The 26,188-nt window shown below is 45.2% G+C and overlaps 2 protein-coding genes across 2 annotated transcripts; one reads left to right on the plus strand and one right to left on the minus strand.

Moving 5' to 3' along the window:
* Positions 1 to 2,566: 2,566 nt before the first annotated feature.
* On the minus strand, positions 2,567 to 16,503 carry LOC120037924 (myosin-10-like; the record flags this gene model as incomplete). Its single annotated transcript, XM_038983883.1, has 12 exons — positions 2,567 to 2,738; positions 3,344 to 3,467; positions 3,854 to 3,991; positions 4,262 to 4,468; positions 7,198 to 7,329; positions 7,484 to 7,592; positions 7,967 to 8,127; positions 8,313 to 8,382; positions 8,523 to 8,644; positions 8,887 to 9,080; positions 15,511 to 15,625; positions 16,444 to 16,503. Coding segments are annotated over 12 exons (1,604 nt in total), but the record flags the coding sequence as incomplete, so codon positions are not given.
* Positions 16,503 to 25,238, plus strand: LOC120037922 (ubinuclein-2-like). The gene is made up of 10 exons (XM_038983881.1): positions 16,503 to 16,772; positions 17,247 to 17,317; positions 17,613 to 17,849; positions 18,530 to 18,640; positions 18,843 to 19,040; positions 20,992 to 21,034; positions 21,167 to 22,666; positions 22,915 to 23,101; positions 23,813 to 23,881; positions 24,222 to 25,238. The coding sequence occupies exons 1-10, from the start codon at positions 16,503 to 16,505 to the stop codon at positions 24,266 to 24,268; spliced, it is 2,733 nt and encodes a 910-aa protein (XP_038839809.1). The 3' UTR covers positions 24,269 to 25,238.
* Positions 25,239 to 26,188: the final 950 nt, after the last annotated feature.

Raw genomic sequence — 26,188 nt, forward strand, 5'->3', positions numbered from 1 at the left:
TTAAAAATAAACGTCTGTGAAGTACAAACAAACATTCCGTGACCAATTCCCTCTGAGGTGTGAGACGATCCGTCATGGCTGCCATGCCCAAGCTGAGATTCCTTTTCCTTTCCGTTGGAAAATGCAGTGAGAGACTTGGATGGAGCACATCATCAATCTCTATCAATCTGCCTCAGAGTGTGCGTGTGTATTAAATGTCTTTAGTGAGGGTGATAGCCAGCATACCAGCACGCACTGCACTAAGGAAGGCATTAGTTTAGTTTAGAGTGAACCGATGCCACTGAACAACTAAGCAGCTGGACTGTGTGGCTGCTTTTAAATATTTCGTTCAAAGCCAACATGAGGGTATGTCCCCATGTGAAAAAAATACTATGGTATACTATGGTTAAATAATATTGTATTCACTGTAGTGTTTTTGCGGACTTTACTGTAGTGTACTGTAGTATTTACAATCTACTGCAGTGTTGGAACTAGTAACATAAGCATTTTGCTGCACCTGCTATAACACCTGCAAATCTGTGTATATACCTTAGTCATTACTGTAGGGTTTTTGTGGACTGTAGTGCTTTTGTGAACATTACTTTAGTGTTTTTGAGGTCTGCAGTATACTGTAGTATTTACTATAGTATTCTATAGTATACTACAATGTGCTATAGCAAGTACTATACATGATTGAGAAGTACTACAGTGTGTAGTATATTATTCTACAGTATACTACACAATTCTATACTAAGTTCTACACACGATCGAGGGATTCTACAGTTTGTAGTATAGTATTCTACAGTATACTACACAATTCTATACTAAGTACTGTAGTATTCTATAGTAAACTGTGGTATTTTTTTATGTGTGTGTGTGTGTGTGTGTGTGTGTGTGTGTGTGTGTGTGTGTGTGTGTGTGTGTGTGTGTGTGTGTGCCCGCTGGGTCTCAACTGCTTGGGCCCTGTAGAGTGGACTGTTGCTATGGGGACAGGCGATGGAAGTGGGAGTATATGTGTGGGTGCACATCTAGCCGGTATGGTTTACTGGACCACAGTAGTGGCCGGGCAGGTTGGGCCGGTTGCCATAGGAACAGGCAACATGCGCGGTACAGGCTTGCATGGTGGGCAAAGCTTATCTATTCATCATCTATTCCCCGTATTGATCCAGGTAGCGTTCACATAGTACATCCTCCATTTCATTTCATTCGATTTCACCGTTTCAAAACATTTTCTCTGTCATGCAGATTGAGTTCGAATAACAGACTGGAAGCTTCAAAAGGAGGGTGGTGCTTGGAATCATTGTTCTTCCTCTGTCAATCATGGTTACCTGCAAGGAAACACGTGCCGTCATCATTGCTTTGCACAAAAAGGGCTTCACAGGCAAGGATATTGCTGCCAGTAAGACTGCACCTAAATCAACCATTTATCGGATCATCAAGAACTTCAAGGAGAGCGGTTCAATTGTTGTGAAGAAGGCTTCAGGGCGCCCAAGAAAGTCCAGCAAGCGCCAGGACCGTCTCCTAAAGTTGATTCAGCTGTGGGATCGGGGCACCACCAGTACAGAGCTTGCTCAGGAATGGCAGCAGGCAGGTGTGAGAGCATCTGCATGCACAGTGAGGCAAAGACTTTTGGAGGATGGCCTGGTGTCAAGAAGGGCAGCAAAGAAGCCACTTCTCTCCAGGAAAAACATCAGAGACAGACTGATATTCTGCAAAAGGTACAGGGATTGGACTGCTGAGGACTGGGGTAAAGTCATTTTCTCTGATGAATCCCCTTTCCGATTGTTTGGGGCATCCAAAAAAAAGCTAGTCCGGAGAAGACAAGGTGAGCGCTACCATCAGTCCTGTGTCATGCCAACAGTAAAGCATCCTGAGACCATTCATGTGTGGGGTTGCTTCTCAGCCAAGGGAGTGGGCTCACTCACAATTTTGCCTAAGAACTCAGCCATGAATAAAGAATGGTACCAACACATCCTCCGAGAGCAACTTCTCCCAACCATCCAGGAACAGTTTGGTGACGAACAATGCCTTTTCCAGTATGATGGAGCACCTTGCCATAAGGCAAAAGTGAAAACTAAGTGGCTCGGGGAACACAACATCGATATTTTGGGTCCATGGCCAGGAAACTCCCCAGACCTTAATCCCTTTGAGAACTTGTGGTCAATCCTCAAGAGGTGGGTGGACAAACAAAACCCCACGAATTCTGACAAACTCCAAGCATTGATTATGCAAGAATGGGCTGCCATCAGTCAGGATGTGGCCCAGAAGTTAATTGACAGCATGCCAGGGCGGATTGCAGAGGTCTTAAAAAAGAAGTGTCAACACTGCAAATATTGACTCTTTGCATCAACTTCATGTCATTGTCAATAAAAGCCTTTGACACTTATGAAATGCTTGTAATTATACTTCAGTATTCCATAGTAACATCTGACAAAAATATCTAAAGACACTGAAGGAACCAACTTTGTGGAAAATAATATTTGTTTCATTCTCAAATCTTTTGGCCACGACTGTATGGTGCAAACTGAACACAACCCATGAACGTTTATTGAGAATCCATTTTGGGGCTGAAGGGGGAGTATCTCACCTGGACAGAGCGGCCTGTAGCTCTTCCTCCTTCTTGGCCAGCTGGATCTTGAGCTCCTCTATCTGGGCCTGTAGCTCAGCTATCTGGTCCTGGAGGTCCGTGGTCTCAGCGTCTAGCTTCCTCTTGGCCTTCTCCAGCTCCTGGCGAGTCTTCTCCTCCTTCTTCAGGCGCTCTGATGACACACACACACACACACACACACACACACACACACACACACACACACACACACACACACACACACACACACACACACACACACACACACACACACACACACACACACACACACACACACACACACACACACGAGGTGGAAGGGCGGCGGGATCAACCAAACGATGAAAATAGATGTTGGCCCAGCACTCAAAAGTATCCACTCAAACATTCCACTCAAGCAGTAGTAACCAGATTCTTCCGCTTGGTAAACCATTAAGTCATTGTGGTGTCCGAACTTAAATGGAATTCCTATGCATACGTAGAATCACACTACCAGAGAAGTCTTAATCTTATCCAGTCTGTAGTCTTATCTTAATGTTATTATATGCAGTTGAACGTCTGCCATGTTGAGGGAGTTACAGTAAGTTCTACAACTAATCTTTCCTGGATTCCTTGCATCATCAAAAGGCTTTGGAGAAGAATGCCTGACGGGAAGGACCTTGGACCTTCTCCTCCAATGAAGGCAGAGAAAGAGAGCAAGGAAGAAAGAGAGCAAGGAAGAAAGAGAGCAAGGAATCGAGGAGACCAATCGAGGAAGAGCCACAGTGAAGCCTTTACCTTCCAGGTCAACCATCATCACCTCCTGCTTGTTCTTGACCTTGCCCAGGTTCTTGGCCTTCTCCTCCTCCTCTGTCAGCTGGGAGGTCATCTCGGCCACACGGTCGTCCAGCAGCTTCTTCTCCTGTTGGGTGGAGAGAGGAGAGGAGAGACGTTAAACCTCTCTACAGTTTTCTACAACAGGGGTCTGCAATGTGTGGCTTCAGAGCCGCATGTGGTTCTTTAGCTTCCCCTTCATGGCATCTTCTAATAAATCATTTGTATCAGATTAAGATAATCTTAAACATCTCTACTATCCCTGTACCCTTCAGGGCTCTATACAAGTCTAATCCCTAATTTATGTTTTCCGCTTCAATCAAATGCACACGGTTCCGTATTCAGTGTTGGTGCGGACAGGAGGGGACATTCTATAATGTCTATTCTGGTTGTGTTCGAGAGGACCAGGCAGACGGTCGGACGATGTGGAAGCAGATTGTATAAATTAGTCTTAAGTGTGCCCTCTTCTCTGACCTTGAGGAACTTGGAGTTCTGGTCCTCCAGCAGTAGAATGTCCTCCTCCATCTTCTTGATCTTGGCCTCGGCAGTCACCTTCTCCAGCTGCAGCTTCTGCCTGGCTGCCTCCTCTTCATCTAACTGCTCCTCTAGATCCTATGGATAGACAATGGACATACATACGTTCAACCAACAGAAACACTCAGTATCTTCAGTGCAAGGATATGTATTGCAATGCTGAAGTTATCAATAGTTTTAGTTAGAAGGAATTCCATCTAAACCAACATTAACTCATCAACTGATGGTGTGTGTGTGTGTGTGTGTGTGTGTGTGTGTGTGTGTGTGTGTGTGTGTGTGTGTGTGTGTGTGTGTCCATGCTGCATCCATATGTGCATATATGGGTCTCTCTCTCGCTCTCTCTCTGACCTGGATGTGGGACTGCATCTTCTTCTTCTCGTTCTGCATGCTCTGGTTCCTCTCCTCCTCCTCCTCCACTCTGGACTCCAGGTCGTGGAGGATCTCCTCCAGCTCCTGCTTCTTAGCGGCCAGGCGGGCCCTCATCTCCTCCGCCTCGGCAAACAGCTCCGTCTCCGCCTGCAACTGCTCTGCAAGGATGTTCTTCTCCTCTAGGAGCTGTGGGGGACACAGAGGATAGAGAGCAAAGTTTACCTACGCTTCTTTTCTAGATGTTATTCGATTAGAATGTCGAAAGGTCAAATCTCCTCAAGTCTACAAAAAAGGTGCTCTCTAGAACCAAAAACGGTTCTTTGGCTGTCCCCATAGGAGAACCCTTTGAAGAACCCCTTTTGGTTCGAGGTAGAACCCTTTTGGGTTCCATGTAGAACCCTTTCCACTAGAGGTCGACCGATTATGATTTTTCAACGCCGATTATTGGAGGACCAAAAAAAGCTGATACCGATTAATCAGCCGATTTTTATATATATATATATATATATTTGGAATAATGACAATTACAACAATACTGACTGAACACTTAATATAATACATAAATAAAAAATCTATTTAGTCTCAAATAAATAATGAAACATGTTCAATTTGGTTTAAATAATGCAAAAACACAGTGTTGGTGAAGAAAGTAAAAGTGCAATATGTGCCATGTAAAAAAGCTAACATTTAAGTTCCTTGCTCAGAACATGAGAACATATGAAAGCTGGTGGTTCCTTTTAACATGAGTCTTCAATATTCCCAGTTAAGAAGTTTTAGGTTGTAGTTATTATAGGAATTATAGGACTATTTTTCTCTATACCATTTGTATTTCATATACATTTGACTATTGGATGTTCTTATAGGCACTATAGTATTGCCAGCCTAATCTTGGGAGTTGATAGGCTTGAAGTCATAAACAGCGCTGTGCTTCAAGCATTGCGAAGAGCTGCTGGTAAACGCAGGAAAGTGCTGTTTGAATGAATGCTTACAAGCCTGCTGGTGCCTACCACCGCTCAGTCAGACTGCTCTATCAAATATCAAATCATAGACTTAATTATAATATAATAAACACACAGAAATACGAGCTTTACATGCTGACCAGACCGGACACGTCGCGTGCGCAAGCGTCGCAAAATAAATTTAGAAATCCATGTTATTCAATTATTGCACCCACACTGCTCGCGCGCGCCAACGAGCGTCTGCGACGCCAAGGGCTAAAATATAACATGCTGACCAGACCGGACACGTCGCGTACGCGAGCGCGAGCGTCGCAAAATACATTTAGAAATCCTTGTTATTCAATTATTGCACCCACACTGCTCGCGCGCGCCAACGAGCGTCTGCGACGCCAAGGGCTAAAATAGAACTCATTCCTATTTCTGATGCAGATCGCGCTGCAAGTCTTGCCTCTCCCATCTCCTCATTGGTTTATAGAAGCAGGTACCCACGTGCCATGTCCTCATTGGTTATACCCACGTGGGTGATTGAAAGACAAACTTTGTTGCCGGTTGTCATGGTAATACTATGAAAGTTTAGATGCGATCACCATATAAGTTCAAAGATGAAAAACCCTGGAAGGAGGAGAGATGACTAGAAACGATTCGGTTGGCCGTTTTATGTGTGGATTAATTGTCGGAGTAGAGGTCCTTGTGCATTTCAGGTAAAATAACAACTCAATGTTTATATCCCAGGACAAATTAGCTAGCAACAGCAAGCTAGCTAAATAGGACAAATGAACGTTAGCTAGCAAGTGCAAGCTAACTAGCTAAATTGCCATACATGTTTAATGCTTTCGACCTGTCCCCAAATTGTCATTGGTTCAGAGTTTGTTTTGATATTTTAACCTGCGTGTCGTGATCGCGTTTGGTGTGGGGGCGCAAAATAAATGTATGTACGATAGCGCACGATGGCGCACGCGCGCAGCCGGTTTGGGTTCAGTGTTAGGTCATTAATATGGTAAAATCCGGAAACTATAATTTTGAAAACAAAACGTTTATTCTTTCAGTGAAATACGGAACCGTTCCGTATTTTATCGAACGGGTGGCATCCATAAGTCTAAATATTGCTGTTACATGGCACAACCTTCAATGTTATGTCATAATTATGTAAAATTCTGGCAAATTAATTACGGTCTTTGTTAGAAAGAAATGGTCTTCACACAGTTCGCAACGAGCCAGGCGGCCCAAACTGCTGCATATACCCTGACTCTGCTTGCACAGAACGCAAGAGAAGTGACATAATTTCCCTAGTTAACATTACCTGCTAACATTAATTTATTTTAACTAAATATGCAGGTTAAAAAAAATATACTTGTGTATTGATTTTAAGAAAGGCATTGATGTTTATGATTAGGTACATTGGTGCAACGACAGTGCTTTTTTGATTGATTGTTTTTTATAAGATTTTTATTTTATAAGATAAGTTTAATGCTAGCTAGAAACTTACCTTAGCTCCTTGCTGCACTCGAGTAACAGGTGGTCAGCCTGCCACGCAGTCTCCTCGTGGAGTGCAATGTAATCGGCCATAATCGGCGTCCAAAATTGACGATTACCGATTGTTATGAAAACTTGAAATCGGCCCTAATTAATCGGCCATGCCGGTCGGCCATGCCGGTTGACCTCTACTTTCCACAGAGGGTTCTACATGGAACCCAAAAGAGTTCTACTTGGAACCAAAAATGGTTCTCCTATGGGGACAACAGCAGAACCCTTTTAAGAGTGTACTACTCAACTTTCAAACCCAGTGGCCGAACTAGTACTACACAGCATGAACTATGGAAGCCAACGACATTAACAATGGCTGGAGTAAGTTCATATGCTGTTTTATCTTCGGCAGTGCATACTTCAGAAGAATAGCTAAATTGAGATATAGAACCATGGTAAGGGGATCAGGTAGAGCTCCAGGTAGTAACTCACCTGTTGGTGTTTCCTCTCCATCTCCACCAGCTCTCCCTCCACCTTGCTCTGTCTCTCCTTCACCTTGACCAGCTCCTCGTCTTTGGTCTGCATCTCCTCCTCCTGCCGGGTCACCTGGAGCAGAGGTTTCACCTGGAAGAGAAAAAGGAGGAGGGTCCCATCAAGGTCAGGGGAGGGAGGAAAGGAAGAAAGGAATAGGATAAGGTGTAGAGAAATGGTCATATGCATCCTGTGTGGGTGTAGATGTGGTCTCACGGCACGCTCCATCAGTAAAACCCCCACTCACCTTGGTGAAGAGTCTCCACCACTGCCAGTGGCGCAGCTTGAGGTAGGCAGCACAGTTCCTCTGGAGGACCTTCAGAGCACTCAGCTGCTGCTGCTTCTTAGCAAATGCCCTGAGGAGATGCATAATTAAGAGACTGATATCACATACAGCTTTACTTTAGCTACTTAACTTGGCCACAGCTGTATCCCAAAACATAACACATACAGTATCATTTTGACTTGACTTAGCAGTTTTAGCAACTTCATAACTTATCTGTACTTATGCCCCATTTTTGTGAATTGCATTGAAATCAAAGGGCATGAACATGCCTCAGTAATGAGGTGGACATTTAAACCTACTTGACTGAGTGATAGGGGACAGACAGTGGGGCTGCTGAGTCATGGTACTTACTATGCAAAGTGATTTGAAGCCTGGAAGTCTGGAAAGTCTGGCTATATAAATATGAATTAAGTTATAAATCAATTGTTAATCCTAATGACTCACTTGCGTGCCAGGTAGCCGCGGCAGACAGACTGGAAGTAGATGATGATGTCAGTGATCTTCAGGTCTCTCTCCTCCTCCAGGTGGGCCAGGACTCCGGTCCTGAAGAAGATCTTACTCTGGCCGATACGGAACAGGTTGGGGTCCAGTTCCAACGCTCGGATCTGTTACAATACACAGGAGAATACGAGTAAATGAGGAAAGTCAGCATGCAAATCAGATCTTTTTTATTTGTTATTTGCATCATTTTAAACAGGGTGGTGCATTGACACAACTCATATTTTCATGAGTTTCAACACTTTTTCTCATTGTGTTAGTTAATTAATAGATAACATTGGAAGCCCTTTACCATCCTCTCGCAGGCCTGTTTCCCGTCCATGAAGCCCTTGGGGATGGCATTAGGGGTCAGGATCTCGTACCTGGGATAAATAGAGAGGTATTAGGAGTTAACGCACTGGCATATTCCCAGAGATCACTGTAAGTGAGGGCAGTCTAGTCGGCTCACAGTGAAGACAAAGAACACAAGCACAATAGTTATGTGTCCTGTTTCCGTGGTTACCTCTGTCTGAACTCCTGGAAGACGATGCGGTTGGGGAAGCCCTGTCTGCAGATACGGATCCCCTCCAGAACTCCATTACACCTCAGCTGGTCCAGAACCAGATGGGGCTCCAGCTTACCAGCCTGACATGGGAGAGAGATGAAGTGTTATAAATAAATAGTACAAAAATCTGGTACAGGTGTACAAGCAAAGAGTATTACCTATTAACCTTGTGTCTACAGAAGGTCTAGCAATATATACTCAGAGAAAACCCTGAAATTAAGAGATCAATTCAAGTCTCACCCCTTCTGTTGGCTATAGTATAGAACAGGTGGCCTGGTATAGTTAGACTGACATGTAAAGTATGACAGGATATACTACTCACCTTCTTCTCGTGGTTGGGGATAATACAGCGGACGAAGTTGGGGTTGGTGTTCCTCAAGGTGGCCATGAGCTTGGTGAGGGACTCCTTGTAGAGCTGGCCCACCGTGCGGAACATGCCCTTCTTGGTCTTGTAGGTGGCGCCGAACGTCGTCTCCGCCATGCCCGCCACCTGGTCCAGGCCCACGATGCGGTCCACTGGCGAGGAGAGAGAGAGGGAAGGAAAGGGGTTAGAAGATAGGGGGGGTCAGACTTGGAGAGAGGTGTTGGGAGCTAGATCACAGACAGACAGACAGACAGACAGACAGAGACAGACAGACAGACAGACAGACAGACAGACAGACAGACAGACAGACAGACAGACAGACAGACAGACAGACAGACAGACAGACAGACAGACAGACAGACAGACAGACAGGATGCTGGGAGTAGCAGCAGCCAGCAGAAATGTGTGTCAGCTGCAGGTGTAGATAGATGAGGACCTCTAAGTATGATTGGCAGCCTCTGTGGATTTGTGGGGGTGGGGCAAGGACAGGGCAAGAGGATCACCTAAAACTGTAGTCCCGGACAAGCACAACTGATTCAACACGTCAAGTAATCATCAAGCCCTCGATGAGTTGAATCAGGCGCTTTTATCTGGGGCTACAACAACGATGTGTGCTGTTGGGGGTACTGGAGGACTGGAGTTGGGAACCACTGCTATACAGTATACATGCTTGGTTCCAGGGTCTGTATTCGTAAACGTTCTTCAGGCTAAGTACAGCTGATGGTTGCTAGTGGTAAAAACAGGTCTTCTTGAGCACTACGTTCCCACACTACTCCTTTCAGCAGTCATTCAAAGTGACAACCTTTTAGGATAACTACAAATGAAATACCTATTCTTTGGTATGAAACTAAAGGCATTTCACAGCCTGGGACCTTTCCTACACATTGTCTTTTTTCCATCATATTAGCATAATCTGACAGTCAGTCACACAGGGCCATTTCATATCCGTAACTTCAGATTCTCAACATGCCTTGTTTCATTTTGGTGTGACATTATTGCTGGGCTGGCGTGTTGCCAAGCATTATATTTCCAACATGTGGCATAAGTTTTGATATGAGGCATGCTGATGAATTAACTATTGTTTATCCAAGTGTCCATACAGGTAATTTATCAAAATCAAACCTCCAACTGTGTTATCTCCTAGGGTTTCAGGCAGACAGAACTCTAGGAATGTCCTACAAAGTTCCAGACTTTCAGTTTTTAGTCTGTAGATATTGTATCACTGTCACACCTGCTGTGTATCAACGTCTATAGTACTGTAGAATCGGGCCAAGAGAAATGCCAAATACTACATGTGGTTCCAATTCTCTGCTACTTTGAAAAAATAAAAGGGGGAAATGAATGCCATTAATCTTTCCTCAGTCAAGCCTCAATTCTTTAATTCCCTTTACGCTTAAATATATGCCTTGGAAAGGGAATAAAACCCAGACAGGAGAATAGGCTTTGGTTCGGAATACTGAATAACCAGTGCTCTTAACCTTTCCACCATACTGTTAGGAAGCGGTCGAAATGTACACTATTGTTACCCTGAGGGAAATGGGGGAGGGGCATGCTTTTTCAATTTCAGTCAGGGAGAGAGTTTAGTATTTTTTTTTATTTAGTCCAGGGGAGGATCATGTAATTTGGAATTGATTAAATGTCATACACTCATAGATTTTTCTTTGCTATCTAGAACTTAAAGGGGTTCTTTGGCTGTCCCCATAGGATAACCCTTTGAAGAACCCTTTTTGGTTCCAGGCAGAACCCTTTTGAGTTTCAAGGAACCAAAAAGAGTTCTACCTGGAACCAAAAAGTGTTCTACCTGGAACCAAAAAGGATTCTACCTGGAACCAAAAAGGATTCTACCTGGAACCAAAAAGGTTTCTACCTGGAACCAAAAATGTTTATTCTATGGGGACATTTGAAGAACACTTTTTTCTAAGAGTGTATTGCTCAGTGTTTGAGAATTAGTTGTTTATTATATCTGGATGTGTGCCTGATGATGCCCCTCATCCCTGATTCTCTGCTGGGCGCGCAATATCAAGTGCCACTACTGTGGTCTCAATAAAATGATCCTTAGACTATAGGCCTAGGCTATATGAAGAGCATGCTTGGAAAAGTACAGGGCAACATTATATTTTGAAGAAAATGTACTTCCTTCCCAAGTTTTTGCACTGCTGGGATGGTGTAAAAATAGGCTACACTCTCAATCAATCAATCAAATTGATTTATAAAGCCCTTTTTACGTCAGCAGATGTCACAAAGTGCTTATACAGAAACCCAGCCTAAAACCCCAAACAGCAAGCAATGCAGATGTAGAAGCACGAAGGCTAAGAAAAACTCCCTAGGAAGGCAGGAACCGAGGAAGAAACCTAGAGAGGAACCAGGCTCTGAGGGGTGGCCAGTCCTCTTCTGGCTGTGCCGGGTAGAGATTATAAGAGTGCATTGCCATTAAGACCAAGATGTTTAAATGTTCATAGATGACCAGCAGGGTCATATAATAATAGTCGTTATAGAGGGTGCAACACATCAGCACCTCAGGTGTAAATGTCAGTTGGCTTTTCATAGCCGAGCATTCAGAGGTCGAGACAGCAGGTGCGGTAGAGAAAGTGAGAGAGAGTGAGGGAGAGTTGAGTTACACACAGCAATTGATAGGCTGTCCCAATCATGAGCCTTGGCCTGCCCTGCTCTTGTTGATGTAGGCCTAAAGTCTTTTGTGCAGCCTAACCAATGGTTGTGCTGTGTACGGTGGCACTTCAGGAGGCAAGTCAAAGGCTTCGTCCCCAAAATGCTATATTTGTGTGTGCGGACTAGCCCTACTGATGTCCTGTTCAGTTTGAGAGGAAGAACGTGAAGATGAGAAGGAGGACCGGAGGTAAGCTTGCTACTGCTATAATTGATTTTAATAAAAAACTATGTTTCGTTGCCCATAATGAAGCTATTTATCATAGTTACTGACCTCACAATAAGCCATATTCAAGTAATTTACATTACTTGGCAGCCACGGAGATTGACAGCGCATGGGTGCTGAAATGCTAATTCAAGAAGGCCTAATTCATTTAAACGATCTTCATTTTAATTTGACTTTAGGCTACTAACAACAAGAGGGCTTTGTGTTGGAGCCTTTTTCTTCCTATTCAAGACATAAGAAGTAGGCCTACCTGTTTGACAGATGAAATTATAGTCCACTATCCATAGACTTTGTCAGCCAATTCCTTCAGACACCATACACTCCTTAAATATCTCAGTGTCAGTGGAGGCTTGGCGTGTTATTTAAAACCAGGGCGCGAATTTATGTGGCTTTGGTTAAGAAAATGGCTAAAAAGCATAGGGCTACCCCTTGCTAGCTTAATATTTTCCTTTTTTTTTTTTTACCTGATTATATACAGTGATCTAATAACGCAATGTTTGTGCTAGAAACAAGTTGTAAAACGCAGGGGAAAGACGCATACGCATATGGGATATCTTTGGTTTGTCTCTATGACATTCAGAGGCTATGCTACAACCTTCTATAGCCAAGGAGACAGAAATGTACTTGTTTGGGAAGTAATGTGTGATTCTGTCACTATTGTTGGATTCTAGCTTGAAATATACTTAGTCATGTTACCAGACTAGAACACCAGGCAACAGTCTGGTTTCAGTCACTGATAAGGTAGGATAGTCGTGGCTTAGGGAGCGAGCGAGGAATCCGGCCCGAGGTCAGGTCAGATTGAAGTGAGAAGGAACAGTCCAATCCCACACACATATACTTCCACGCCCACGAAGGTTCCAGCATCAGGCAGGGCCATGACTACACCAGTGAGAGGAACCAATTAAGTTCCTGCCTAGCAACAGAGGGTGTAGTGGCTGTCAAGATGTGCAAAGAGTTGACTCTGCCTCGTAGGAGGGTATAAATATATGTGCTTATGTAAACATGTCTTTGTCTTTGCAGCTGTATGACCCAGTGGGTCAATAAACTTGGTTTGTCTTCTGCTTGTTCAGAACCTAACAGTTGGCGTTGTCGCAGGATTCACCACGATTACAGTCGAACCTAAAGAGTCCGAATCAGTGAAACAGGAGCCGGCACCAAAAACAAGGTAGACACAGTTCCTACATCATGTTACCACTCATTCATGACATCTTGGGGAGATGATGAGTCGTAGGCTGAACGATTATAGGGATACGGGACCTAGAAAGCCTATAGTTTATTCAAGTAGTTCCTTCGCGTTACGACCAGTCGTAATATATGGTGTAGGGTAGGTTCTGTACGGATAGGTCCCAAGGGGGGTGTTCCTCTGCTAAGATCCATAGAAATATAGGGTTACGGGTAGGTTCCGTACGAATAGGTCCCGAGTGGAGCTAGTTCTCTGCAAGTTCCGTAGGTGGACACTACAGTGTAGGGTAGGTTCCGTGTAGGATAGGTCTCTAGTGGGGGGGTGTTCCCCTGCAAGATCCGTAAGTGGGACGAAAGTCCCAAGCCGCAGTGGCCGTGAGGCCGTAGAGTGGTGTGTGTATGGATAAAGTGTCATGCTTGAGTACTAGTACGGTAGGGTAGGTTGTAGAGAAGTAGTCCATGGAGAAGGACAAAGGAGGAACGGGGATGGTGATAGAAGGTTGCCTATAAGTTCTGGAGGACAGCCTCATTCACGGTTAGAAAAGCAAAAAGATATTCAAATGTTTTTTTAACATGATTTGTGTGTATAAGCAGTAGCAATAAGCAGAATGTTTGGTTTATGCCCTATTGGGGCAGGGAACCGTGACAGATTGTGTGGAAATAGGAAAGACATCTGTGAATAATTTTGGTTGTGTGTGTTGTCAACAACAGTGATATTTGAAGCGTGACACCTGTCTGTATAAGACATTAGGTCTCCTGTATTCCAAGTAGTAAATTGGCAGACACTTCCGTATTGGTTCTAATACAAAATAGGTCCCGTGACCAAATGATTAGGTACCTATACTATAACTACTCTCTGGGAAGTGGAATAAATTGCCTCTGAAAAGTCTGTATTATTGTTTGTTGTATTTTCTTCATGATGTAATCATTAAATAATTTAAATTGAACAAAACAATAAAACAGGCTTTTCAGACCAATTTAGTCTAAGTAGGCAGTATCTAATGCTAGCAGGAGTAGAGCATTGCTGAAAGGTATTGCATTCCAATGGCCTATTGACTACTACACTAGTACTGAGACATAGACGACCAACAATGGCATGCAGCCTAGGAGCGACGGGAGCCTCTGTATGGAGGTAGGCTTCACCATGATGCACTGCTAAGCCATGGATCTACATCAGCATGTCATAACATAAAACGTCATCTATCTCTATGAGCAACGCCATGCTGCGCTGGTAAGCCATGGATCTACATCAGCATGTCATAACATAAAACGTCATCTATCTCTATGAGCAACACCATGCTGCGCTGCTAAGCCATGGATCTACATCAGCATGTCCATAACATAAAACGTCATCTATCTCTATGGACAACACCATGCTGCGCTGCTAAGCATGGATCTACATCAGCATGTCATAACATAAAACGTCATCTATCTCTATGAGCAACACCATGCTGCGCTGGTAAGCCATGGATCTACATCAGCATGTCATAACATAAAACGTCATCTATCTCTATGGACAACGCCATGCTGCGCTGCTAAGCCATGGATCTACATCAGCATGTCATAACATAAAACGTCATCTATCTCTATGGACAACACCATGCTGCGCTGCTAAGCCATGGATCTACATCAGCATGTCATAACATAAAACGTCATCTATCTCTATGGACAACACCATGCTGCGCTGCTAAGCCATGGATCTACATCAGCATGTCATAACATAAAACGTCATCTATCTCTATGAGCAACACCATGCTGCGCTGCTAAGCCATGGATCTACATCAGCATGTCATAACATAAAACGTCATCTATCTCTATGAGCAACACCATGCTGCGCTGCTAAGCCATGGATCTACATCAGCATGTCATAACATAAAACGTCATCTATCTCTATGAGCAACACCATGCTGCGCGGGTAAGCCATGGATCTACATCAGCATGTCATAACATAAAACGTCATCTATCTCTATGGACAACGCCATGCTGCGCTGCTAAGCCATGGATCTACATCAGCATGTCATAACATAAAACGTCATCTATCTCTATGAGCAACACCATGCTGCGCTGGTAAGCCATGGATCTACATCAGCATGTCATAACATAAAACGTCATCTATCTCTATGGACAACGCCATGCTGCGCTGCTAAGCATGGAACCTTCTACAGCTAAGAACATTCACCTGGAGGCTCATCAAGACTAGTGACATTGTTCTGTATCTCTACGATACAGAGAGACAGGGGGATAAAAACACCTGACAGAAGAGAAAATAAAAACACAAAAAAGGTTGAAAACATAAACAGAGGTTAGTAGGCTGAAGTCCGACTGATTACTATTAGTACCATGTTAACTAAATAAGCAGCAAACATTGTACATTGACAATCCCTAAAACAAATAGGCTTAAATTATGATGAATTAACCAATCTAACGAATAATAACTGTTCATCATCAAGCCGGTGCTAACACATTCCTTCTCTGTTAACCATGTGGACAGGACAGGGGACATAACTTACCATCTTTCCAGAGCTCCGACACAAACTTGTCAGTGGACTGGTTGAGCAGCGTGGCCACGTTGTCATTCAGGGGGTCCATGTTCTTCATCAGCCACTCATCTGCCTTGTAGTCCACCTGGGGAGGGGGGAGAAGGTCAGAGCCATCCAGGCCTAGAGAGATATAAGCAATAATAGCCCTTCAGGGATGAATAAAGTTTATTGAATTGAACTGTCGGAGAGTGGTGATATACAACAAAATGACTGTTGAGGTTCCAAATTCATTTCACTAGGGGTGACATAAGACTCCAAATCATTCCAGAAAAGTGTGTTTAAAGACAACGTGGACATAATATTAAACAGATGTGGTTACGGTGTACAGCAGGACTGCCTGCACTGGAAAGGGCCCGGGTCTCTATTGCGCAACACTGAATGGACGCTAGAGAAACTAGCCAAAACCTCCTCCCACGTATCTGATACATAAAACCAGGGTGATACTCCTGCGGGATTTGAATACCACAGAGGAGAAGTTGTGCGTCAAGAGCGATACAGCAGCCAGAGGTTGATGGGAACAGGATAGGGGCTAGTGACGGAACAGACAATGCCTCAGGACACATTATAACGGTGGCTTTCCAAAAGGACCTGGTGTGCCTCCAAGAACACTACAAGCCAAAGGCTCTGGGGTCTACAAGTAGTGCAGATGACGTAAACCAAAGTAACTTGTAAGTGGATACATAAAAATAGCCACAAAAAATTGCCTCAGCGGAAAAATCGGTCTATAATACATCCCAGTGCATTGTAAATGTTTAATCTTTGACTCGAGGAATACGGCAGAGCCATACGTTTTTAAAGGGATAGTTTTCTGTATTTTTACACCAATCTTTGGGTTACAAATAAAAACCAAACTATCCCTTAAACTATCCTCCACCCGCTATATGTAATCTCACCGGTCCGTACCTTGCCAGCGTAGTGGATGATGCAGAAGTCAGCCTTGTCCTTTAGCTGTCTGGGCTGCCATGATGTCACTGCTGGGCTCGGCAAATGAGAAGGAGCTTCAGGATCTTCTGGGTGACCTGGACTTCAGCCTTCTGGACAGCTCGGCTAATCCGCATGTGGCCACGCCCGGGAGAGAGAATGGCCTGATGGGAATTGGAGTTTCAGGGCCGAAGCCGAGTGGGGGCGGGTTAGGGAGGGGGCTGGGGGTTGCAGGGGGTCTCCTACACCCACCTCCGCTCCCTGACGGCCTGCCCGCCCCCCTCATCAAGCGCATCGAGGACCTACGGGCGGTGAGTCGCACTGATGGGGCTTTCCAGTTTATCATAGATTGATTTGTTTATTTAAAGTTTATGTGATCATCCCTTGATTTAATTGTTGAGTAACTTCCTGGAATTTTGTACAGTTGAAATGTGTGGCAGCCATTTTCTTAAACCATGATGATATCACTTAAAATAGTGTCAGTTCTTGGAAGATTTGTAATGCATTTCTTGACAGGGTGGTAAAAATGCGAGGAGAGGTTAGAGAAAAGCAGAGCAGAAAGGAAGAGCGGATGAGAGCAAAACACATGAAAGAAAGGTAGACTAGCAACAGACAACTGGTGGCCAAAAGGGAGAGAGAAGAAAGAGAGAGTGACAAATCAAGGATGAGCGAAAACTGTCAAGATGACGATGCAGCCATTTTGAAACTGACACGGAAGGCTCCTTTTTGCTTTTGCGCGTCTTTCCATGGAAGACAGTATGCTCACCAACCTCTTTTCTTCACAGGCCTCTCGTCAGTTTGATCAAGAGGGAAGGAAGAAATTCTTCACCCTGGATATGAATAACATCCTACTGGAGTGAGTTAGTCATTCTTTTGACACATTGTACATCTCTCTCCGTCTCCACCCTGAATGTGTCTTAATGCTGATATTGGAGTCGATTGTTCATCTCTTTTCCTGTCTTTTTCACCCCCACTCTGTTGTACATTTCTCCCAACATCTTTTTCTCTCGCACGCAAATGGTTTTATTCTTTGTCGTCTCTTCTTTATCCCCTTTCCTTGCTTACCATCTTTCTCTCCATCCCCCTTTCTCTCACTCCTGTTAATTCCCTCTGTTGCTCCTCTCCCTTCCCTCCACTCTCTCCTCCCCCAGTATTGAGCTGCAGGCGCAGGAGCAGCCGATGGGGCTACGTGGGGAGGTGTATTCTCACCTGGAGGCCTTTGTGCCCTGCAATAAAGAGGCCCTTCTCAAACGCCTCAAGAAGCTTAGCCTCAACATCCAGGATGACCGTCTGCGTACGCCCCTGTTGAAGCTGAAGCTGGCTGTGTGCAGTGTGATGCCCGAGCAGATCCAACGATACAACATGGACTGCATGGTTAAGGCTGCCAAGTAAGAAGATTACAATACTCCATAGTGTACTGCAGCCATACTCAACAGGCGGACCGTGGTCCGGATGCGGACCCAGAACGGGGTCAATACGGACCGCGAGTCCCGACTTTACATTTGACATTTTCCTACATTTGATGTTGCATTGGGCAGTTTGACATTCCCTGACAGAGAGCTATTTCGATTTAGTACCTGTCAGAAATGTCCTGTTGATCAAATAGCCCATGTTAGGTAGATGGGTACGCTCAGGGGCCTTGACCCCTAGCGGGCCCCCATTTGATTTTGTTGAGCAATTCACTCAGGTATCATATGGCAAAATGTATAGAATTGCAGGAAATGAGCTTTAAAATGGCAACATTTTCTTTCAAACAACAAGAAGGATGTGAACAATTTGAACAGTTTGGGGTTGTTGGGTGGGGGTTTGTTACTAAATGACAAAATCCATCCTGACCTTTGCCACCTAGGAAATTTGTATGACTGGACCGTCTTAAATAGTAGTTGAGTACCCCTGATATACTGTAATGCTATATCGCTTATCCATAATGGGTGTTTGGTTATTTTTAGTGCCCTACTCTGCCTGTGTTCATCACTGCTTTTATTTATATGCGTCTCTGCCTCTGCGGGTATATATTGAGGTTGTTAGAACATGTTGGTACTGAGGTGTGTGTGTTGGATCCTAGCAGGCAGCAGCCTGGAGAGGGAGAGAAGAACGGATCAGAGGAGGAGGACGAGGGGAAGCCGGGGAAGAGGATGATGGGCCCACGGAAGAAGTTTGTCTGGGACGACAAGCTCAGGTGACGGCCCATCCACTGCCCTCAATCAAATCTTATTTATAAAGACATTTTCACATCAGCAGTTGTCACAAAGTGCTTTTATAGTAATCCGGCCTAGACACTAAAGTGAAATTCTCGAGCAAAGTCATACAGGAAGTGGTTGATTTGAAAAGATAATAGATTAGTAAGCTTCCTTCATTTCTCTCTCTCTCTGTGTGTGTAGGTCGCTGCTGTGTAACCTGGTGCGTGTGAAGTTGAGCTCCTATGAACTGGAGTCGTCTCAGTGCTCTCTCTCCGTGGAGGATTACCTCAAGGCCTTCATGGAGAACGAGGTCAAACCACTGTGGCCCAAGGGCTGGATGCAGGCCAGGATGCTGTTCAAGGAGAGCCGTGTTGTACACAGTCACCTCACTGTCAACATGTAAGTCATCTCAACTATAGTTGGACCTTATAAATAAGTTGGCTTTAAAATGGCAATTATACCTTTTATTGTATATATGCCTGATTGACAGATCAAATCTAATTGTATTAGTCGCATTTACATATCTCGCAAACTTTATTGCGGGTGTAGCGAAATGCTTGTGTTCCTAGCTCCAACAGTGCAGCAATACAGCAATATCTAACAATGCACAACAATACACACAAATCTAAAAAGTAAAATAATGGGATTTAGAAATATTAGGACGAGCAATGTCGGAGTCCGGAGTATAAATCTACGGTGCATTCGGAAAGTATTCAGACCCCTTGACTTTTTCCACATTTTGTTATGTTACAGTTGTATTCTAAAATTGATGAAATACAATTTTTTCCTCATCAATCTACACACAATACCTCATAATGACAAAGCAAAAACAGGTTTTTAGAGTCTTATGCAAATTTATTTAAAAAAGAAAAACATAAATACCTTATTTACATAAGTATTCAGACCCTTTGCTATGAGACTCGAAATTGAGCTCAGGTGCATCCTGTTTCTATTGATCATCCTTGAGATGTTTCTACACCTTGGTTGGAGTCCACCTGTGGTAAATTCAATTGATTGGACATGATTTGGAAAGGCACAGTTGACGGAGCAAAAACCAAGCGTTGAAGTCAAAGGAATTGTCTGTAGAGCTCCGAGACAGGATTGTGTCGAGGCACAGATCTGGGGAAGGGTACCAAAAAATGTCTGCAGCATTGAAGGTCCCCAAGAACACAGTGGCCTCCATCATTCTTACATGGAAGAAATTTGGAACCACCAAGATTCTTCCTAGAGCTGGCCGCCCGGCCAAACTGAGCAATCAGGGGAGAAGGACCTTGGTCAGGGAGGTGACCAAGAACCCGATGGTCACACTGACAAAGCTCCAGAGTTCCTCTATGGAGATGGGAGAACCTTCCAGAAGGACAACTTTCTCTGCAGCACTCCACCAATCAGGCCTTTATGTTAGAGTGGCCAGACAGAAGCCACGCCTCAGTAAAAGTCACATGACAGCCCGCTTGGAGTTTGCCAAAAGGCACCTAAAGGACTCTGACCTTGAGAAACAAGATTCTCTGGTCTGATGAAACCAAGATTGAACTCTTTGGTCTGAATGCCAAGCGTCACGTCTGGAGGAAACCTGGCACCATCCCTACTGTGAAGAATGGTGGTGGCAGCATCATGCTCTGGGGATATTTTTAAGCATCGGGAACTGGGAGACTAGTCGGGATCGAGGGAAAGATGAACAGAGCAAAGAGATCCTTGATGAAAACATGCTACAGAGCGCTCAGGATCTCAGACTGGGGCGAAGGTTCACCTTCCAACAGGATCTGCAGAGAAGAATGGGAGAAACTTCCCAAATACAGGTGTGCCAAGCTTCTAGTGTCATACCCAAGAAGACTAGAGGCAGTAATCACTACCAAAGGTGCTTCAACAAAGTCCTGAGTAAAGGATCTGAATACTTATGTAAATGTTATTTCCGTTTACCTGTTTTTGCTTTGTGATAATGGGGTAGATAGTCTGTAGATTGATGAGGGGAAAAAACGATTAAATACATTTTAGAATGAAGGCTGTAATGTAACAAAATGGGGAAAAAGTCAAGGGGTCTGAATACTTTCTGTGTGTGTGTGTGTATTATTTATATATGTGTGTGTGTATATATACACGTGTATATATTATATATATATATATATACACACACACACACGTTTTCATCAAGGATCTCTTTGCTCCATTCATCTTTCCCTCGATCCTAACTAGTATATATATACACACACACACACAGAGTATGTGATGGGATGTATAGACTATATGGATAGAAGATGTACAGTATATCTGAAGAAACAGATGATTGATTGACAGATGGATTAGCATTCCTGTGCGGATGTTAACTTAACACACCGTTGGTTTCTCTGTCCAGGGTCAAGAAAAGGATGGTCCCCACCCCCAGGGCTAAAGCAAAGGTCAGTGACATCTCTTCACTCTCAATTGACGTTTGTAACCTTTTCTACAAGATGGTTATTTGGTATTACTTGCGGTGCCATGTGTTCTGATGCGGGGCTAATGCTAACCTTTGTCCTTTCCCTGTATTCCAGGAGGGCCAATGGATCCAGCAGAGGCCCAATCTCCCCACCGCCACCACCCCTTCTCTCCCCCACGTCCCCTCCACCCCCTCCGTCATCCAGGCCCGCCGGACCTCCTCGTCCCCCTCGGAGCCCATCTGCCTGTCCGACTCGCTGGACGAGGACCTCCGCGCCCCCTCCCTGGATTCCGTCTCCCACGCCCTCGCCTTCCTCAGCCAAGCCGCCAAGGGCCTGGGTCCCCACGGCAGCGTCACTGACCTCACCCTCACCTCCCCCCTCTCCCCCCCGCCTCTCCAGATCCCCAACACCTCCCCCCCCTCCATCACCCCTCACTACTCCCCCTCGTCTTCCCTACTCACCTCACATTCTCTTTCCAAGATAAACGCCAACTTGTCGACGATGGTGACGATGCCATCGATGGCCAACATTAAGACCACGCTATCTACCTCTCCCTCCACTTCCACGGCGTCGTCGGCTCGCATGCAGCTCGCGGGGGCCACGTTGGTGTCTCGTGGCGCCGACGGAGTGTACGGCGTGATGAAAGGGGCAGGCTCTATGGGACAGACTCAGAGACACAATGTCAGCATGGCAACCGCCATTCACAGGCAAGGGGGCATGACTGGAGGGAGTAAGCTCCACCCACCATCGTCCCCCTCCCCGCCCACCAAGCAGCGGCCCCCTCCCACAGCCTCTCCGCTCCTGCCCCCCCATCAGAAGGTCTCCCTGGGCATGGGGGTGGCAATATCAGAACTAGGGAAGAGCAGTGTCAAAGCCAACAGCAGCAGTAACGGCAGTGTCATGATGAGCAACATGTCCTCTTCCTCCCCTCAGTCCCGTGCCACCAACTCCCACTCACACCCCCAGCAGCTCAACTCCAAGAGCCCTCAGCAGCTCAACTCCAAGAGCCCCCAGCAACCCTCCTACCTCACCTCCACGGTGGGCTCTTCACCCTCCCAGTCCCCCTCCCACCACCAGGGCAAATCCAAGCCCCACCACCAGTCCAACTTCATCACCCCCATGCAGGCAACTCTCACCAAGTCCTCCCACAGCAACAACTCCTCCCCCATCATCAAGCTCACCCCTCGCCCCCCTGCCCCCACCCCTCCTCCCATCTCCTCCCCTTCCTCCTCCTCTTCCAACCTCCTCTCTCACTCTCAAATGATCTCCAGCCCTCTCCAGTACCAGTCCCCCAAGACTGCTGGCTTCCGCCCCCCATTTAGTGTCCAAGGTGGGGGTCAGGTGAAGCCGGGCCAGGGCAGTTATAGCTTCGCAGGGAGCCAGAAGGCTCCGTGTGTCATTAGCAGTAGTAGCGTTAGCAGCGCTAGCTCCAACAGCAGCCCCATGCGCATGTCGCCCGTCACCAGTCGTCCGGACAACAGCCCCTCCCCCTCCGGCACGGTCTCGACCAGTCACGGACAGAGACAGAGGGCCGTGGGCAGAGCCAAGGCTGTAGGCAGTCGGGTGCCCACGGCAACCATGGCCACACCCTCCGTCACCTCACACCTGACGCAGGTGAGTCAGCCAATCACATGCGACCAGAAAGTGCCAAGAAGTGTGAAAAACAGGATCAAGAGAAGCACCTCTTACATATTGACTGCATTTTTCTCGCTTGAGTTTTGAGTATGTTCTGCAAAGGCTTGGCCACGTCGTCAGAACAGAACAGAAGAGAAAGGAAGAGATTGTGTCGGGCACTTTATGTCACCAAGTTGAGTCACCTGATCCCTTCTCTCTTTCTCTTTCTCCCTCCCCCTTCCTCCTAGGTGTCAGCTGGCAGTCCCCTCCTGGGCGGGCCACTTGGCTTTGGGATGCTGGGGGGGCTAGTGCCCGTCTCACTGCCCTTCCAGTTCCCATCGCTGCTCAACTTCACTCCTCCTGGTGCCCCGGGGGTCAGCGGCCTGGGCACGGGCACCAACTCAGGATACAGCCTCTCACAGAGCGACTTAATGGGTGAGTAATTGGCAACCGGTGCCCAACTGGCAGTGGCTCCACAAGACTGATCTTTCAAAGCACCGGGCATGCAAATATATAGGATCAAAAATAAAGCATTTGTTATCTCTGTTCTCTACGGTTCAGTAGAACTTCTAGGGCTCTTAATTCCACTGAAAAAGTCTGTACTGTACATCATGATGTGGTAAAGGTCTTTAGAATTTACTACTTCATTAGTATGACATTTTATTGGATGAATTTGATCAAATGACAAAGAAAATCAGTGTTTATTAAGATGGCAAAATAAATGAAGCCGCAGATAGATTTGTTTGTGGTCCCTTGAGATTCATCTAGTCTTAGTTTGTGTTACTCATGGTCAGTGTTGTGGTGTGCAGTGTGTGTGTGTGCGTGCTGTGGATCCATACTGAAATATAATCAGCTCTAATATGCCTATGCTAAAGGTTTCTCACTGTAACCCTCTTGCCCTGCCTGTCTCGTTTTCTCATCCAATCCCTCACTCCTTCTCCCCCTCCGTCCATCCATCCATCCTCCCTTTTATCTGCCCTCACTTTCTGATTTGATGTTTTACTCAAATTCTACTTTCATCTTTTAATGTTCCTTTTCTCACCTTTATTCTCCTCAACCCCTTCCCCCTCTCCATGCTTCCCTTTTTTTAACCTCCTCACTCTTTCTTCCTCTTGTCTGTCCATCCCTCCCTCCATCTCTCCTCAGATCTGTATAAGAGTCTCCAGTCAGGGTCACAGGCTGCTCTACCTCCTCACTTGCAGCTTGCTTTCTCAGGTAAACTTCACACCTCCTCCTCCAGTACTTCTCCTCCTCCTCCCTTACCTCCCTCCTCCTCTTCCCTTCCTCCATTTGTGTTGTTGTCATTCCCTGCGTCATGTTGATATCGCTCACTCACTGTTTGGCTGTAAACTATTCTTTCCCAACCTGTCTGCCTGTTTCATTGTTAGCGGTGATTTGCATGCCTGTGTTACTGCATGACTAGGCTAACACTAGAAGCACGTGTCTTGTCTGTCGATGAAGCATCTCCTCCCTGTGTGTTAGGTGTTCAGTATTTTTCTGCATCATGTCATTTACACATGATGTAACAAATTATTTTAACCCCCCCCCACCTCAGATGCGAACCAAAGCCAGGGTGGCGACATGAAGAGGAAGTCCCACTGACCAATAGAGACGGAGGACAGAGAATGACATCGAGACGTCCACTAGGATCACTTTGATTGGACAGATGGACACAATGATGTAATAATACAGGGGGGAGGAGCCTTCTTCCCTCAATATGGACCTGAAGAATCAATTACCCCTCACCATGACGATTTATGAATTTAATTTAACTGTATTTTTATGATTACTGGGTATAAAATGGACCTGGGGTGAATGATAATGAATTTCTTTCCCTTACATTTTTTTCTTGTCAACATGTTTACATGACCGACCTTTATCACTGTGGAATGAGGACAGGGTCGTATTCATTAGGCTCCAAACGTAGAAAAACAAATACAGAAACAAGGAAGTACTGCCTGAACACTGGTTTTCGTTTAAAAAGAGTTTTGCTATGTTGTGCACCAACGGAGCGCACATACCGCAGCGAATGTCGATCTATTTGCCGTTTGTTCGGCGCGGTCTGTTTTACGGACCACCCCACCGGTGAGGGTCTGATTGTTGACATTTTCCCTCGATTCTACATGTAGAATCAGTTTGCAAATTATGGCTGGCACTCTGTTCAGAGGTGCAAAGTACTCTCGACCTGCAAACGCCACCAATGTGTCCGTTCCGTAATGAAAACCACCCAGGAGAGGGAGCACGCTGTTAGCGAAGTAATTTAATTAGAATTTAAGTCTGTTTTAATTTTTTCTCGTCTAAAGCAGATTTGAGTATAAATTAATTAATTAATTTTTTGGTCGTTGTCTTGACTGTCTGAGGAAGGTAGTTGTTAACTTGTCTCCGATGTGAGATGGTGTGTCCATAGATTGTTTTAAAGTCGCCTCTGCTCCCCACAACTGACTGTTAAGGTAGTATAGCTAATATAAAAATGGATAAATTATTTGTAATTTACACAGGGATAAAAAAAAATATTTAGAGGTATGAGTGTGCCCAGTGAGATTGTGTGTGTGTGTGTGTGTGTGTGTGTGTGTGTGTGTGTGTGTGTGTGTGTGTGTGTGTGTGTGTGTGTGTGTGTGTGTGTGTGTGTGTGTGTGTGTGTGTGTGTGTGTGTGTGTGTGTGTGTACATACACAACCTACATATATTATTATAAATTGTATTTTCTTTCCAGGTCAGTCTGTGCTGTGTGAGTGTGCGAATTGCATATCCCCTTTTCTCTGTTGTGTGAGAGAGTGAGTATTCCCCTCTCTTGTTCAGCATGTCTTTGGTGCTGTAAAATCACACTGGACCTTTTCTGGAGAAAAAACTTGAACTGTAAAAGCTAGACTCCTCTTGGAGGGTGAGAGAGGGGACAAAGATGCGAGATTGTAGCTTACTTGAACTTTTTTTTTTTAAATTGTAATTAATTACTTTGTAAAAAAAAACTATCAACTCAAACACTCAACTCAATATGACAAAACGCCTTAGTTTGTAAGTTTCATTAAAGAACTATGCAGGACTATAAATGCTTCAATGCAAAAGTGCAAGTCGTCGCTTGGCTTTCAACCTCTTACTCAGCTGTCAATGTATTTCTGGGAGTTGCGAATGTTTGTGTGTACGTACGTCTGAGTCCTTTTTCCCATCTAAAGAACTCTCCCTTCTCACCTGCTGAATACCTCTAGAAATTGTTCTTCCTTACTCTCTTCCTATATCTGGGAAGATCTCAATAGCATACTCCTCACTTCCTCTCTCCTAGTCTTCTCAAAACCCGTTGTGGGAGAAGGTCAGAGGGGAGGGACTTCTGGCTTTCTTGCCTCTGTCCATCTCTTATCATCCTTCATCCCTCCTTCCAATGTTAGTATGAATGTCGACCAACTGCACCAAGGATGGCGCCAAAGATGAGTTTCCTAGCATATAGATGGGGTGCTTTGGTCAGTGTGCGTGTGTTCCTATCAACATTCTCTTTGAAATGTCCCCATGAGTGTTGTCCGTCTGTGGTCTG

Source organism: Salvelinus namaycush, unplaced genomic scaffold (assembly GCF_016432855.1).
Source record: "Salvelinus namaycush isolate Seneca unplaced genomic scaffold, SaNama_1.0 Scaffold1986, whole genome shotgun sequence".
Classification (NCBI taxonomy): Eukaryota; Metazoa; Chordata; class Actinopteri; order Salmoniformes; family Salmonidae; genus Salvelinus; species Salvelinus namaycush.

What these genes read in the sequence shown, in the direction of transcription:
- LOC120037922 (XM_038983881.1), top strand. Translation starts at nt 16,503, where the DNA reads ATGATGTCACTGCTGGGCTCGGCAAATGAGAAGGAGCTTCAGGATCTT. An exon ending in ATGAATAACATCCTACTGGA is followed by an intron (nt 17,318 to 17,612) that starts GTGAGTTAGTCA and finishes CTCCTCCCCCAG; the next exon opens with TATTGAGCTGCAGGCGCAGG. An exon ending in GTCTGGGACGACAAGCTCAG is followed by an intron (nt 18,641 to 18,842) that starts GTGACGGCCCAT and finishes CTGTGTGTGTAG; the next exon opens with GTCGCTGCTGTGTAACCTGG.